At 43.2% G+C, this 15147-nt stretch overlaps 1 protein-coding gene across 7 annotated transcripts in view; it reads left to right on the forward strand.

Moving 5' to 3' along the window:
• The window catches only part of garnl3 (GTPase activating Rap/RanGAP domain like 3), a 94372-nt gene extending 90513 nt beyond the window's left edge, over nucleotides 1-3859 (forward strand). For all 7 annotated transcript variants that reach the window (XM_029125072.2, XM_029125076.2, XM_029125074.2 and 4 more), the window contains one exon: nucleotides 152-3859. In XM_029125072.2, the coding sequence (XP_028980905.1) occupies nucleotides 152-317 (166 nt within the window). In that variant the 3' untranslated portion in view covers nucleotides 318-3859. The remainder of the gene's footprint in view (nucleotides 1-151) is intronic.
• The last annotated feature ends 11288 nt before the right edge of the window (nucleotides 3860-15147 follow it).

Raw genomic sequence — 15147 nt, forward strand, 5'->3', positions numbered from 1 at the left:
TCAGATTGTAGAGCGATGGTCCAAAAATCTGTATTTGTGCCCTTGAGCTAGCTCTTAACCCTATTTGCCCCTGTTGGGCATACCCGATACATGACTGATTTGTTTAAATGTGACCACACAAGAATTGATGGTTAATGGTTTGTTCCATTAGGATGGGATCTGAGTCGGCCGACACAGACTCCGATGTTCAGCGGCATTTCTCATCCAGCTCGGAGGCGGAGCCAGAGAAGGTGGTGCTTAGAGCAGAGAGCCCATCTCTTGCCAGCCCCTTCGCCCTCTCCACCTCATTCGAAGAAGACGTCCTGGACCTAAAGTGAAGACAATCCCATCATGCACTTCTTTTCTGCCCACCAGCTCTCCTCCAAATCCCTTCTCATTCAGTCATTTTGAGTTTCGGTTGGGTTTTGGTTTGTTGATGTCTTGTTTTTATTTTGTGTTTATCTCTAGTCTGAGTTTTCGTCCCCAGACAGAGTGATTGGAGTAGTATAAGAAGTGTAAAGTGTGTGTGTGTCTGTTTGTGTGTGTGTGTGTGTGTGTGCTTGCGTGTGTTTCATAAGCGGTTGCTTCCCACAGCTCCAATCAGGCTGTGTGTCTGTGTGTTTATTGCACCGCGGCGAGTAACCCAAAGAAAACAAGGTCATTTAGGGTGGTTTGCTTAATTCCGAGGTCATTGTACGGTGAAAGGTTTAATCTGTAAACCAAAACTGAATGTAAATCTGCGCACCAAGGCACGACGAAAACCTGTATTCGAAACGACACTCTCGCAAAGTTGTTACAGCTTACCATTGGTTGTATATTATGTGATTATTTCTGATTCAACAGTTATTCCATGTAGTATAATATATGCATATGTATGTGTCCATCTATTTATACATTAAGATGCAGCCACATTGACCGACATGTATGCCTTTATAGATATATTATAATATGAATTTTATTCACATATTTAGTAAATGTGCAATGTTTTATGATCTCCATGTCTGTCCTATAATTCCTTCCTAACTCCCAATATGCAGGTAGACAGGGCTTGACTGGAGACAGAGTCTGCCACAAGTGCCATTTCCCCACATCCCCCATAGACTACAACTCCCATCAGCCACCAGACCTCTCCCCTGATTGGCTGGTCCCTGACAGTAGCGATCATGTCCTGTATTCCTATTCCCTTTGTAAATAACTTCCCACAGCGACTTCGCAAGCTACGTTTAATCAACATACAGACACACACACACACACACAGATGTCCAGGGCCTTTAAGAGCACCTGCATGCCATGCCTTTGCTATTCTATCTCCAACTCTCCCTGATGATCCATGTTGCCACAGAATTAAAATGTGTATGCAGTTTCCTGTACACAGACAGGAGTAACCCTTGACAGGAAGTTAGTCAATCGAGTTGCTCGATTGGCTATACAGTGGAAGGAGAGTGTTGTCCCAGATGGACAGACGGTTAACCGCGGGCTGTCCACTGTCGGACCTCCACTGGCACCGACTGACCGGACGGGACACCTACCAGCTGGTCAAGTGTGTAGCAGTCTGTGACTAGTCAACAGAGATCCACATGTTTTGGGTTTGAGGATGAATCGAGTAGCCGACTGCTTCCTTCCAGTAGTGGTGGCTGGAGGTGATGTGGTCAGATGGGGCTGTATGTCCCAGATGACACACTACTCCTCATGTAGTGTGTTGCCTATTGAACAGGGTCTGATGAGCTGTTTGGGAGACGGAATTCTCTCCTCAAACTCTTTCACAGGAGCAAGGCATAACTCACCAAGTGCAATGGGAGTAAACTAAGAGGTTCTAATGCGTGTATAGAGAGAGAGTGCGAGAGAATGGGTCAGCTGGAAACGAACAGAGGGAGCCATAACACTTAACCCTCTCTGAGTCCGGAGACATGGGTAACTGAGCCCGATATGTGGGATGAATATAGCATTCCAGTCAGCATGAAGGTCAGGGTTCAAATCATCACCGGGGCGTCGCGCCGCAGGCACTATCTCTGTCATGTTATTAAAGCTCTACAGGTCAGGGGTGAGACACGACTGATTACCGGGGCGTAGCATCGCAGGCACGATCTCTGTCATGTTATTAAAACTCTACAGGTCAGAGGTCAGACATGACTCATCACCTGGGCGTAGCACCACAGGCACCATCACTGCTGCGTTATTAAAACTCTACAGGTCAGGAAACGGACATGACTCATCACCGGGGCGTAGCGCCACAGGCACCATCTCTGTCATGTTATTAAAACTCTACAGGTCAGAGGTCAGACATGACTCATCACCGGGGCGTAGCGCCACAGGCACCACCTCTGTCATGTTATTAAAACTCTACAGGTCAGGGGTGAGACACGACTCATCACCGCAGTGTAGCGCCACAGGCACCATCTCTGTCATGTTATTAAAACTCTACAGGTCAGGAAACGGACACGACACATCACCGGGGCGTAGCGCCACAGCCACCATCTCTGTCATGTTATTAAAACTCTACAGGTCAGGGGTGAGACACGACTCATCACCACAGCGTAGCGCCACAGGCACCACCTCTGTCATGTTATTAAAACTCTACAGGTCAGGGTAATGTTGATACAAAGCCTTAACATTCACTATATACAGTATACATCCTGTTAGTAGTGGTAGGAGCATTAGGGAAAGTGCTAAAGCATCAGTGCATCCGTGTAGCTGTGTGAGCTCCTCTGTGTTGTGGGCTTGCTACATGGCACCCTTATTGTGACCTTGCATGAACCCCCTGCTCTCTCACTCTTTCACGCCCCACTCCTGTCTTCTGTTCCTCTCTGTATTTGCCTGTCTCAACGTGGTCTCACTTTCAACACTATTGCGCAAAACTGGAGGAATTAAAAGGGGGGGGGGGGGGGGATGGGGTGACTATTTTTACAATGGAATTTTACTTATTTATTATGCTGGTTCTTGACACGAGTGCAGTTGAGTGGGGCTGGGATGTCTGGCGGTTTGCAGGTTTGTAATACGGCTTCTATCACTTGGATCGCTGTTCCCGTTCCTCTGTCCTTCGTTTTCGTCGGCCCTGTTCTGTCCACAACGCCCCGACTCCTTGACGTTTTTCGCAGTGGTTTTTGTATCTAAATCAATATTTACTGTTTAGACTGTTGCTCAAACTATCTGTGATATCAAAATGGAAGAAAAATAATAAAAAAAACACCAAATGTCTTAAAAATATTGTATCGCCATCGTTTTTAATGCCAAGTACTACTTGTAAATGTTTGTGTTTAAAATTTTGCCTCAAATGAAACTGAATTAATATTATTTATATTATTATTATTCATTATTATTACTATTATTATTTGAACAATTATTTCAGTTATTTGAACAAGTGCTGTAGACCACTGCTGTGAAAGTAGTAAATTCTGTTCATTGATATGTAATAAATATTTATGAAATTTGAACCTATTTTGTTTGTAGTTTTCCTCATAATGGATTTGTATTGAAGGAGCTGTGATTCCAACCTTTGACTGTACAACGTATGGCTAGACCCAGCTGAAACATGAAGGCACGTAGAGACAAATTAGGGCCACAGGTCAAACAACACTCCTCTGGTGTCAGCTCTAGTCTTGTCATTGAGAGGGCCTGGTACTACTGTGGTATCAGCTCCTGTCTGGTCCCTGAGAGGCACTGTTACCTGGTACTACTGTAGTGTCTGCTCCGGTCCCTGAGAGGCCCTGTTACCTGGTACTCTTCTGGTGTCAGCTCCAGTCCGGTCCCCGAGAGGGCCTGTGGGTTTACTTCCAGTGCTTAGTTTGTGGGCAACCTGTGTGTTCAGAGGTCTTTACTTACTGCATTTCGTTTTACTGTACTCATACTGTTCAATGACAATAAAGTTGAATCGAATCTTTCCCCAGCACCCCTTATCGCTCTCTCCCAGTTTTGTCCTGTAATCTCCTGTCTATACTTAAATTATACACTTAGATCGCACTTAGATACACTTAGGCCCCTGTCACCTGTGAGCTCGTGGTTACCTCGGTAGCTGATCACAGTCTACACAGCGATTGATCTCTCAGCTTTCTATTAGCAGACTCATTGATCTCTCTGTGACAATTGTGGCCCCCATGAAACACACACACTCTAAACCGTACGTCCTACCCATTGTAACACACATGTACAAAGCAACTCAAAGCAAAATGGAAGGGCCACATCTAAAGCTAGACTGCTGTTAAGGCCACTCTACCTCTTCACCTTGACTCACAAAAACGCTAGCATGGTGTTTCTCTTTCCAGCTCTTAAACATGGAATGGGCGAAGGCAGCCAAGCTGTAAGTTATCTCTTTTTATTCCTTCTGTTGGCAAATGTCTGATGTTTCGTTTGTGTTTCTTCTCATTTCTGTGGGTTTCTACTGTAGTCCTTCTCTTGTGAACTGTTTTCTTTTGTGGGAAGATGGGCAGAGTTTTGGGAGTAGTATGGTTTTAGCTATTTAATTAGACATCATGAACACAAAACAGCTGCAAACGTGTCCATTTGTTAGCGCATCCTGGGTGAACGTTTTATTTTTAAGCTCCAAAGACACGAGTAGCATCCAAAACACGGTCTGCCTCACCAAGCGGCAACTAGAGCAACGATAATACTCTTGAGAAGGCTGAGCTGGCCAGTCAGAGGCTGAAAAGAATGAGTCTACTCACATTCATGTTTGTAATGAAAGGAATACACCCACAACATTCTGCTGTGTGGGGACGCCCAGAAAACATCATCACAGAAAGGCTGTTTTAACATAAATTGGAACGTGAGACTAGTATAGTAATCATTTGATTTCAAATTAAAATGTTTGTTTTACAGCCAAAAGACAAAAAATCTTAATTGTCGTGGTACTTAGAGAGTCGTATTTTCCAGAAATATATCTTAGACAACAATATAGAAAGGTGTCTCTCTACTTTAACAGGGCCTGTCTCCACTGTGCCCTGATTGCAATGCTCCATCAAGCGTCAGCCAGAAGCCGTTAAAAAACCCATCACCTGGTTTAATTGTGTGGATATAATTCTCAAAGCTTATAGTGACCACTGAAGAGAAAGGACCCTTAGGGATTTGGGGAATGTCACTCAACGTTCAATGTATTATCCATGAGAATGAAGAAGGTTCTAGTTCATTTTTGCCTGAAGGAAAACGTTTCAGTGAAAACATGTCTTATTCATGTTTGTCCACTTGGTGGAGGTGTGGCAGTCACAAGCAGAGCCAGTGTTTATGAAGCTTCTAGAGCCCAGGTACACTGATCCGTCAAAACACATTGACCACTCACAGGTGAAGCAAATAACGTTGGTCCTCTCCTAACAAGGGCGCATGTCAAGGTCTGGGTAGATGGTAAGCAAACAATCAGTTTTCATAGTCAACGTATTGGATGCAGGAGAAATGGGCAGGATTAAAGACCGAAGTGACTCTGACAAGGGCCAAATTGTTAATGCCAGACGACTGGATTAGAGCATCTCTGAAACGACAAGGCTTGTGGGGTGCTCCCGGTCAGCAGTGGTCCAAGGAGGGACAAACCAAAGTCTGTCCTGTCTGGTCCAAACTGATAGAAGGTCTACTGTGGCAGAGAAGTCACAGAAAAGGTTAATGAAGGTTAAGGCTAGCTGCAGACTGGTCAGAGTGTCCATGATGACCTGTGTCTTCGAAAGTGCCTACAATGGGCACGTGAGTGTCAGAACTGGACCTTGGATCAGCGGAAGAAGGTTCACTATAATATGGATACTTTGGCTTGACTTTGACCTGATTATTTTTTTTAAATCTATTTATTTCATACTGCATATACATACGTACTGATCTTGTCTAGGTTTTCAAGATTTTTTCACAATCAGATCACAATGTCTTCTAATCCTGTCAATCTGCCCCAAAAATTTTGACCACTATCAGAATTTGCTAAAGATTCTTCAGAATCTATCAGAATTTGCAAAAAAAATATATATGTTAGGGCCAGGTGTAGAGTTTTATAGTGGGGATACTGTTAGTTTTAAAATGTGTTCACAGAAATTACAAAATTAAATATTGGTTTCTTAAGCTGTCTGTGGTCAAGATAAAACAACAGTTTATACTTTAATTTGTTAATCTCCTTCTCTTTTTATGCATTTGGGGCACACATTTTATTTATTTTCATATTATTAAGCATTTTTCAAGGTTAGCATGATGTCCTGATCATCACTAATAGTTGGAGGGAAACAGATTGGAGTACAGTGTTTATAACCCTGCCTTGGACATGAACAGGGATAGATTTAAAGAAGTCCTACTCCAGCAACAGGATATAAAGTGTTTTCATTTTTCTGATATTCGTAGGATGTAGAGCAATGGTGAGGTCTTCATGAATTAAGTTGTTCACAAGGCCTCGATGTGAATTCTATGCATATCCACCCAGCTAAATATGGAGTTGATACCTCCTCAATGTCAGGCTGCTTCTCACTTCCTCTTGTAGCTGGACTTCTGGACAGTAAAATTATGTCTTAAACCCTATGAATAGGTAGTATTCCTTTCACTCTCATATCCAGACTGTTTATACCAGAAAATAAGGCAGATGCATAACTTTTGCAATATGCCCATCCCTTTAAAAAGGCATAACTGTGTAACTCCCCTTCCTGTGCAGTGGGAGTGGCTGGGGAGGGCCTGATCTCTATCTTAAAAATGTGCCTTTAATATTTACATTATGCATTTCTATTACAGCATAATCAGAAGCCACAGCTTATACAGCAAAATGTGCTATATAAAGTGATGTTTCATAATGCTACCCTATTATGGTGACCTGATGTCAGTGTCCATTAATGAAGTATATAGGAACATTATGTCAAACAATTAAATTTATTTTGAAACTAATTACATTTTCTTCAATTTATGTGTGTAAATAGCTATTTATTTTTTAATAAGATGTTGAAATGCCTCTGGGAAATCTACAAGGAGCGCTCTAATTAAACTGAACCTTCAGATGAGATGAGATGAATTAGTTAACACTATTCATTTAAAGCGTTTGATTATTCGTATCTTAATTTTAAATTTTCGCGAACGACCCATCACTAATTCACACATAAGCAGTGAAATCGCTTGCCGTTCCGCTAGTGACAACGGCAGGCACATTAGCCTAGTTTAGCCTAGTTATACAATTATTCTCTCCACAGATTGCATTGGGAAAGCAGTGCATGGAAAGGCTATGATTTTCACCTTATAATTTTGTAATTCATGGCTTATCGGGGGCGAGAATTCAATGACCAGATAAAGCCTCGCCTCCACGCCAATAGAGGCTCAAAACTTGGTTTTGAGAAAACATGATTCGAACGAAGGTGGATAGAAATTGTAATAATAAGAAGCGAACGTGGAAAAAACATGTTTGAACAAATACTTTTTAAGATCGGGTGCGAAAATCCATTTAATTATTGTAGCACTTTTTCCACGCTTGAATCTATATTTTTCATACGATTGAATTCTGTTTTATCATACTATGAAATATTTCAGTTATGTTTTTCTTTTCTTACAGTCAATACATTTGAGCTCAATTTGGCTCCATACAGGCTTGCCACTATAACCACTGAATGTGATAGCCCTCTGCTAGAGCTTACCCTACTCTACCCTACTGAGTACACTTTCAAGAGAATATAATGGATGCGAATGTGAAAAGTTGTATTCTTGAAACAGGTCCATGTAAACCCCCAAAAGTGCAATTTCCCAGAGACAACGACAATCGTTGCTGTTCAGCATCGTTTTACAACACTACAGTAGGGATGAATTATCCTCGCGTATGGCTTTGTTAATCGCCAAAGCTCGACCGTGCATATGGTGAGCCTTTTTGGCGGTTTGCCGACCGCAGCTCAACATTTTACAGCTCTTCGTGTGTGACAGGGATCAATGATTGGCGTCATCTCTTTACCAAGAAGTGTCGCTGCATGTGTAATATATGTGTAATATATGAGTAGTGGAAGATCAGTTGCACAAATGCGCAAATGGAAAGAGACGTGCGTAATGTGGCAAACTTTTGGAGACGTGGTGGAGCGCATAGTTAAGTTCATACTCACACTCATAGACATAATAAAGAGTAGACGCCGCATCGACCGCTACTGCCTACTGGCGCTGACGAGCCGTGGGACCGCCATCTTGGACCGGTCCGCCACTCCACTCAATGTAATCTGTTATGGCAGGTGAAACGAGCTGTCAGCGCATTTAATTAATCATACCACAGTGAATACCTTACTGATTATCACGCGGGTTTTTTTGCTGCAAAGGTCATACATGTAGCTATGATACAGGACACATGGTTCGGCGTATTTTAATATTCATAGTTTTATATTAATCAAAACTGTGAACATAATCCCCAAAAAAGGGAGAAAAACAGGAACATTTCCAGTTTGACTATCATTCTGATTGAAACACCTAATGTGTAAATAATGGCAGTAAAGTCAGAAATATATATTTCTCTCTCTCATTTCACAGCCCCCATCCCAACATACACACATGGGTCCCAGTCTGAAATAGCAGGATGAAATGAAAAGTGACAGTTTTTATTTAAACTGCACATTTACTTTGTTGAAACTCCCTTGAAAAGTCTGCAAACCTAATTAATGTAGCAATTTTCAAAACACAGTTAGAAGTGCTTTTCAGAACACAGAGGGAAAGAGATCAGGGCTAAGACAGTCACAAACACAAGGACATAATGTAAAGATAAACTTCATTATACACAAGCTCACAAACCCAGTGTAAGGCAAAGGAGACCAACATTTTGATTCCTGGAGACACACACCATGAGGCTAGAGTTCATGAAACACAAACAAACAGAGGTATTTACAGACCCACCAACACTTACAGCAGTATTCACATAAAATGTGACAGACCACTGTTTTCAGGTAGTTTTAAGCCATTGCTTTCAGTTTCAGTGTTAATGTTGTCAGAATGATGACAAATATGACATAAAGATACTATGTGTGATGAGCAAGGTTAAAGTACAGATATAAAGCTTAGAATTAGTTTTGGGATGCTGGAATTTAGGATTAAAGTCTTGAATTGTCGTGGAACCACACACATGCACACGCTCTAAAACCCCTGAAAGAGGACAGTTCTTCCTCGTGCTCCCTTTCTGCAGTTCAAGAGAGGTGAGTTTGGTAATGTGGTGCAGCCTTATTTTGAGAAACACAGACACAACCAATGACAACAAGTCAGAATGATGTTTGTCGATGCCAAACTGAGTCTCCTCAATGTGTTCCCCAAGCAGAACAACATCCTCCGTTCCAATCTCCTCCCGGACGATGTCTGTGACTGTCGACACCTTAAGAGCTGGCATTGGTGAAGCTTGGCGGATCACCCTCTCTGCAGCACTCAGCACCTTATTAAAATAATAATTAAAAAAAAGACATTATATTTATATAGTGCTTTACACAGGTGAGTGATGGGTCACAGAGTTCAGCAGGGTTACAGTAGATGGAAAGAAACTGTTCCTGAGCCTGCTGGTGCGGGAACAAAGAGACCTGTACCGCCTGCCTGTTGATAGGAGGGCAAACAGTTTGTGGCCTGGATGTGAAGGGTCCCTGATGATGCCGCACACCCTACGAATACACCGCTTGCGCTGGAGGTCAATGACATCCAGTCGGCCATGGAGCATCCGCCAAACCATGCTGTGGCACAATTCGCTCTCAATTGCATCAGAATGCTCTCAATTGTGCAGCAGTAGAGGTTCACCAGGATCCGGGAAGACAGATGGGCCTTCTTCAGCCTCCTCAAAATGTACTGGCTCTGCTGTGCCTTTTTGACCAGGGCTGAGGTGTTCAGGGTCCAAGAGAGGTCCTCGGAGATGTGGACACCCAGGAATTTGAAGCTGGACAGATGCTCCACCTCAGTGCTGTTGATGAGAACTGAGGCGTGACTGCAGCCTTTAGACATCCAATCACAATGAGCTCCTTGATCTTCTTTGCATTCAGGGCCAGGTTGTTGTCAGAGCACCATGCCACCAGGCGCTTGACCTCTTCCCTGTAGTCTGACTCATTATTTTCATGGATCTGACCTCCCACCGTGGTGTCGTCTGCGAACATGACAATGGTGTTGTAACTGTTCACAGGAACGCAGTCGTGGGTGAAGAGGGAGTACAGGAGGGGGCTCAGCACACAGCCTTGTGGAACACCAGTGTTCAGTATCAGGGTGGAGGAGGTGAGGTTGTTTAACCTGACAGACTAAGGTCTTTTGGTTAGGAAGTCCAAAGTCCAGTTGCAGAGAGAGGGGCTGATCCTCGGGTCATGGAGTTTGTTGACCAGCCTAGAGGGGTTGTCTGTGTTGAATGCTGAGCTAAAGTCTGTGAATAGCATTCTCACATAGGTGTTGGTTTTGTCTAGGTGGGTCAGGGCAGAGTGTTAAGCTGTGGAAATGGCGTCCTCTGTAGACCTGTTCGACTGGTAGGCACACTGGTAGGGATCCAGTGTTGGGGGGAGGCAGGACTTATAGTTGGCCAGAACTAGCCTTTCGAAGTACTTAATGAACGTGGGGGTGAGTGCGAAAGGTCGTAAGTCATTCAGGCTAGAGTCAAATGTATACATTGTAGCTATAGACTTGGTATATCTTCTATGGGCCGCTGTGCTCATTACATATGTAATGCGTGTGTTTTCCTAGCAATATTATTGCTGACCTTTCCTTAATGGATTCATCTTGTGTTCATATCTTGTTGTTATTGTATTTTTTTTAATAGAAAATAATATTAACTAAGCCAGGGTAAGGGGTAAGGGTACGGGCTAAGGGGTGGGTGAACGTGCGTGAGAGTTCGACATAAAGTAGGTATGCATTGTCTATAAATTTGTTGCTGGAAGGGGTGGGCGGGGGGGTTGTAAGGAAATCTTTCAACCGGGCCCAGCGTCACCACATTGCACCAGTGAGAGGTGACCGCCAAATCCTAAATTCAGGGCAGCCTGGTGGTTATAACACCTGACCAGTAACAGAGGGGTTGCCAGAATATATCACAAAGCCAGCAATTTGAAAAATGGGTTGTTCTGTCCCTGAGCAAGGCAGTTAAACCGTATTGCTCCTAGGTTGTTTCTGGGAATGCTTTCTTGGTCAGCTTACTCGGTAACAGTGCAGTTCAGAGCAAAAACCAGCGGGTGGAGACTGAGAGCATTGTGTGTAGGAGAGAACTGGAGGGGATTTCAGAAAGCTACAGAACATCAATTAACCACAATTTAGTGAAAAATACCATCCAAATTTTTTCTTTTTTTTTTGTTGGAATATCGACGACTAACGTCAGTACATAAATATAGGCTATTACAATTTTCGCTGAATAATATCTAGGTTGTGCTATCTGAGTTTACATTATGGTAGTGATGAACATCACATAAAACAGGAAGAGATTAGTTAATTGATTGAACTGGTTCAGCAGGCTGAGTCTGTGTGTGAGTCTGTGTGTGTGTGTGTGTGTCCGTGTCTCGGTCTGGGCTGGTACTGAGATAGTGGTCTGTGCACTAGTTACATTAGATAACAGCTTCCTGAAAACATAGTTATGACAGGATGATAGGCCGGCATACAGCTGCAGAGAGAAGCCATGGCCCTCCTCTCCGTAACCCGAGGAGGCTAACAAGTCCATACCTGCAGAACCCCCGCGTCCCAGGTGCCCACAGTCAAGTTTCTATTTGGCATCAGCTTCAAACTGGGCTTTTTAAAAACGAGGACAGGCTGTAGGTCATGCCCTGTGCAAACGAAAAACCATCGGAACCGTGAATTTCATTATAGGAACCAGCACGAACCTGCAAAGGAAAAGCAGCATGAGAGCTGCGAGACAGGGCGTGTCACCCCCATCCAGAACCATGATGATCAAAAAAGTTATTACCATCCCATTCCCTTGCCAGTGGATGTTGAAAACCATTCCGCTCTATGGGATTATCTGTTGTTCCGTACACCTCAGTCGTCTGCTTTTCATGTGGTGACGAAACATGCCATTGTGCAAGACTGTTTGGTTGGAAGATTGTGTGAATGATTATGAAATGATGGGCCATTACGCTAGTGTGATTTAACAACTATGATGCCATTTCCGTAAAGCCTTAGACACGCAATCATGTATTTATTATTTATTTAGAATACATTACAGGGAAATTAATTGTTAAGTACAATGGGATAGTGTGTGTTAAATTGAAAGTTGGTAAGGTGCAAGAATTCTTGTAATCATGGGTCTCCACAATGTATTATTTCCAATCGGGCTATATGACGTGTGAATGTGAGTGAAAGTCCAGCACTGATAAATGTCTGGCTGTTAGTCTCATGCACGCATAACTGCACACTCTTTTGTCTGTGTCTCAGTGTCCCTCTCCAGTGCCTCCAGGCCCCCTCCTAACAAACTATGTCCATCCCAAGGCCTTACATAACAGGCAGAGGAATGTTGAAACTCTGCCATGACTGGAGCTGTGGACTGTCAGACACACAAAGAGGGAGGCCAGCAAACAGAAACCGTTTTTTTTTTTCAGTTGTAAGGCAACAACCGTCGAGGATCCTCACATTCTTTAATTTTTACAACAGGTCTGGGAGGAAGGGCAGGACAACTGAGGTCAGTCTGTCTGAGCAGCCCAGAGATTTCCAGGAAGAAAGTTCCAAAGGTGTGATTTGTCGATTCAACATCGAGTACTCCTCTTCATCCCAGGCAGAGAACGGGATAGTTACAGTTGTGCTCAAATTCTTGCAGGTGATATAGCTGCCCATTCGTCTTGGCCAAATGCCTCCAGGTCATACAAAGTCTCTGGTATTCTTGAATGAACTGCATGTTTGAGATCTCCCCAGAGTGGCTCAATGATATTAAGGTCGGGAGACTGTGAAGGCCACTCCAGAACCTTCAGCTTTTTCTGCTGTAACCACTGGAGGGTCAACTTGACCTTGTGCTTGGGGTCATTGTCGTGCTGGAAAGTCCAAGAGCGTCCCATGTGCAATTTTCGTGCCAAAGAAAGCAAATAGTTTGCCAGTTTTCTGATAACATGCTGCATTCATCTTGCCATCACTTTTCACAAGATTCCCTTTGCCTTTAGAGCTCACACACCCCAAAACATTATTGAGCCACAACCATGCTTCACAGTGGGGATGGTATTCTGTTCACTCTACAGTGGGGCAAAAAAGCGAGGTGTGTTGTGCAAGTTCAGCCACCAATTGTGCAAGTTCTCCCACTTAAAAAGATGAGAGAGGCTTGTAATTTTCATCATAGGTACACTTCAACTGTGAGAGACAAAATGAGAAAAAAATCCAGAAAATCCCATTGTAGGATTTTTAATGAATTTATAGGTAAATTATGGTGGAAAATAAGTATTAGGTCAATAACAAAAGTTCATCTCAATACTTTGTTATATACCCTTTGTTGGCAATGACAGAGGTCAAACGTTTTCTGTAAGTCTTCACAAGGTTTTCACACACTGTTGCTGGTATTTTGGCCCACTCCTCCATGCAGATCTCCTCTAGAGCAGTGATGTTTTGGGGCTGTCGCTAGGAACACAGACTTTCAACTCCCTCCAAAGATTTTCTATGGGGTTGAGATCTGGTGACTGGCTAGGCCACTCCAGGACCATGAAATGCTTCTTACCAAGCCACTCCTTCATTACCCGGGCATCATTGTCATGCTGAAAGACCCAGCCACGTTTCATCTTCAATGCCCTTGCTGATGGAAGGAGGTTTTCACTCAAAATCTCACGATACATGGCCCCATTCATTCTTTCCTTTACACGGATCAGTCGTCCTGGTCCCTTTGCAGAAAAACAGCCCCAAAGCATGGTGCTTCCACCCCCATTCTTCATAGTAGGTATGGTGTTCTTTGGATGCAACTCAACATTCTTTCTCCCCCAAACACGACAAGTTGAGTTTTTACCAAAAAGTTATATTTTGGTTTCATCTGACCATATGACATTCTCCCAATCCTCTTCTGGACCATCCAAATGCTCTCTAGCAAAACTCAGACGGGCCTGGACATGTACTGGATTAAGTAGGGGGATACGTCTGGCACTGCAGGATTTGAGTCCCTGGCGGCATAGTGTGTTACTGATGGTAGCCTTTGTTACTTTGGTCCCAGTTCTCTGCAGGTCATTCACTAGGTCCCCCCGTGTGGTTCTGGGATTTATGCTCACCGTTCTTGTGATCATTTTGATCCCACAGGGTGAGATCTTGCGTGGAGCCCCGGATCGAGGGAGATTATCAGTGGTCTTGTATGTCTTCCATTTTCTTATAATTGCTCCCACAGTTGATTTATCCACACCAAGCTGCTTACCTAATGCAGATTCAGTCTTCCCAGCCTGGTGCAGGTCTACAATTTTGTTTCTGGTGTCTTTTGACAGCTCTTTGGTCTTGGCCATAATGATTTGGAGTGTGACTGTTTGAGGTTGTGGACAGGTGTCTTTTATATTGATAACAAGTTCAAACAGATGCCATTAATACAGATAACGAGTGGAGGACAGAGGAGCCTCTTAAAGAAGAAGTTACAGGTCTGTGAGAGCCAGAAATCTTGCTTGTTTGTAGGTGACCAAATACTTATTTTACCGAGGAATTTACCAATAAATTCATAGAAAATCCTACAATGTGATTTTCTGGATTTTTCTTTTTCATTTTGTCTCTCATAGTCGAAGTGTACCTATGAAGAAAATTACAGGCCTCTCTCATCTTTTTAAGTGGGAGAACTTGCACAATTGGTGGCTGACTAAATATTTTTTTGCCCCACTGTAAGCCTTGTTGACCCCTCTCCAAACATAATGTTTATTGTTGTGACCATAAAGCTCTGTTTTGGTCTAGTCACTCCAAATTACATTGTGCTGTGAGGCTGTCAAGGTGTTGTAACTGGGCTTTTTTGTGGCATTGGTGCAGTAAAGGCTTCTCTCTGGCAACTCGACCATGCAGCTCATTTTTGTTCATGTATTGTCATATTGTGCTCCTTGAAACAACCACATCATCTTTTTCCATTTCTCATGAGGTTACCTGTGGTTTTTTCTTTGTATCCCAAACAATTCTTCTGGCAGTTTTGGCTGAAATCTATCTTGGTCTACCTGATCTTTGCTTGGTATCAATTACTTAATAAGTAATTGAACAGAACTGACTATCTTTTTATGTCCTGTTCCATCTTTATGAAGTTCCATTACCTATGCAGGTCTTTTGACAGTTATTTTCTGCTCCCCATGGCTCAGTATCTAGCATGCTCAGTGCATCCACGTGAGAGCTAACAAACTCATTGCCTATTTATAC

Source organism: Esox lucius, chromosome 14, assembly GCF_011004845.1.
Source record: "Esox lucius isolate fEsoLuc1 chromosome 14, fEsoLuc1.pri, whole genome shotgun sequence".
Lineage (NCBI taxonomy): Eukaryota > Metazoa > Chordata > Actinopteri > Esociformes > Esocidae > Esox > Esox lucius.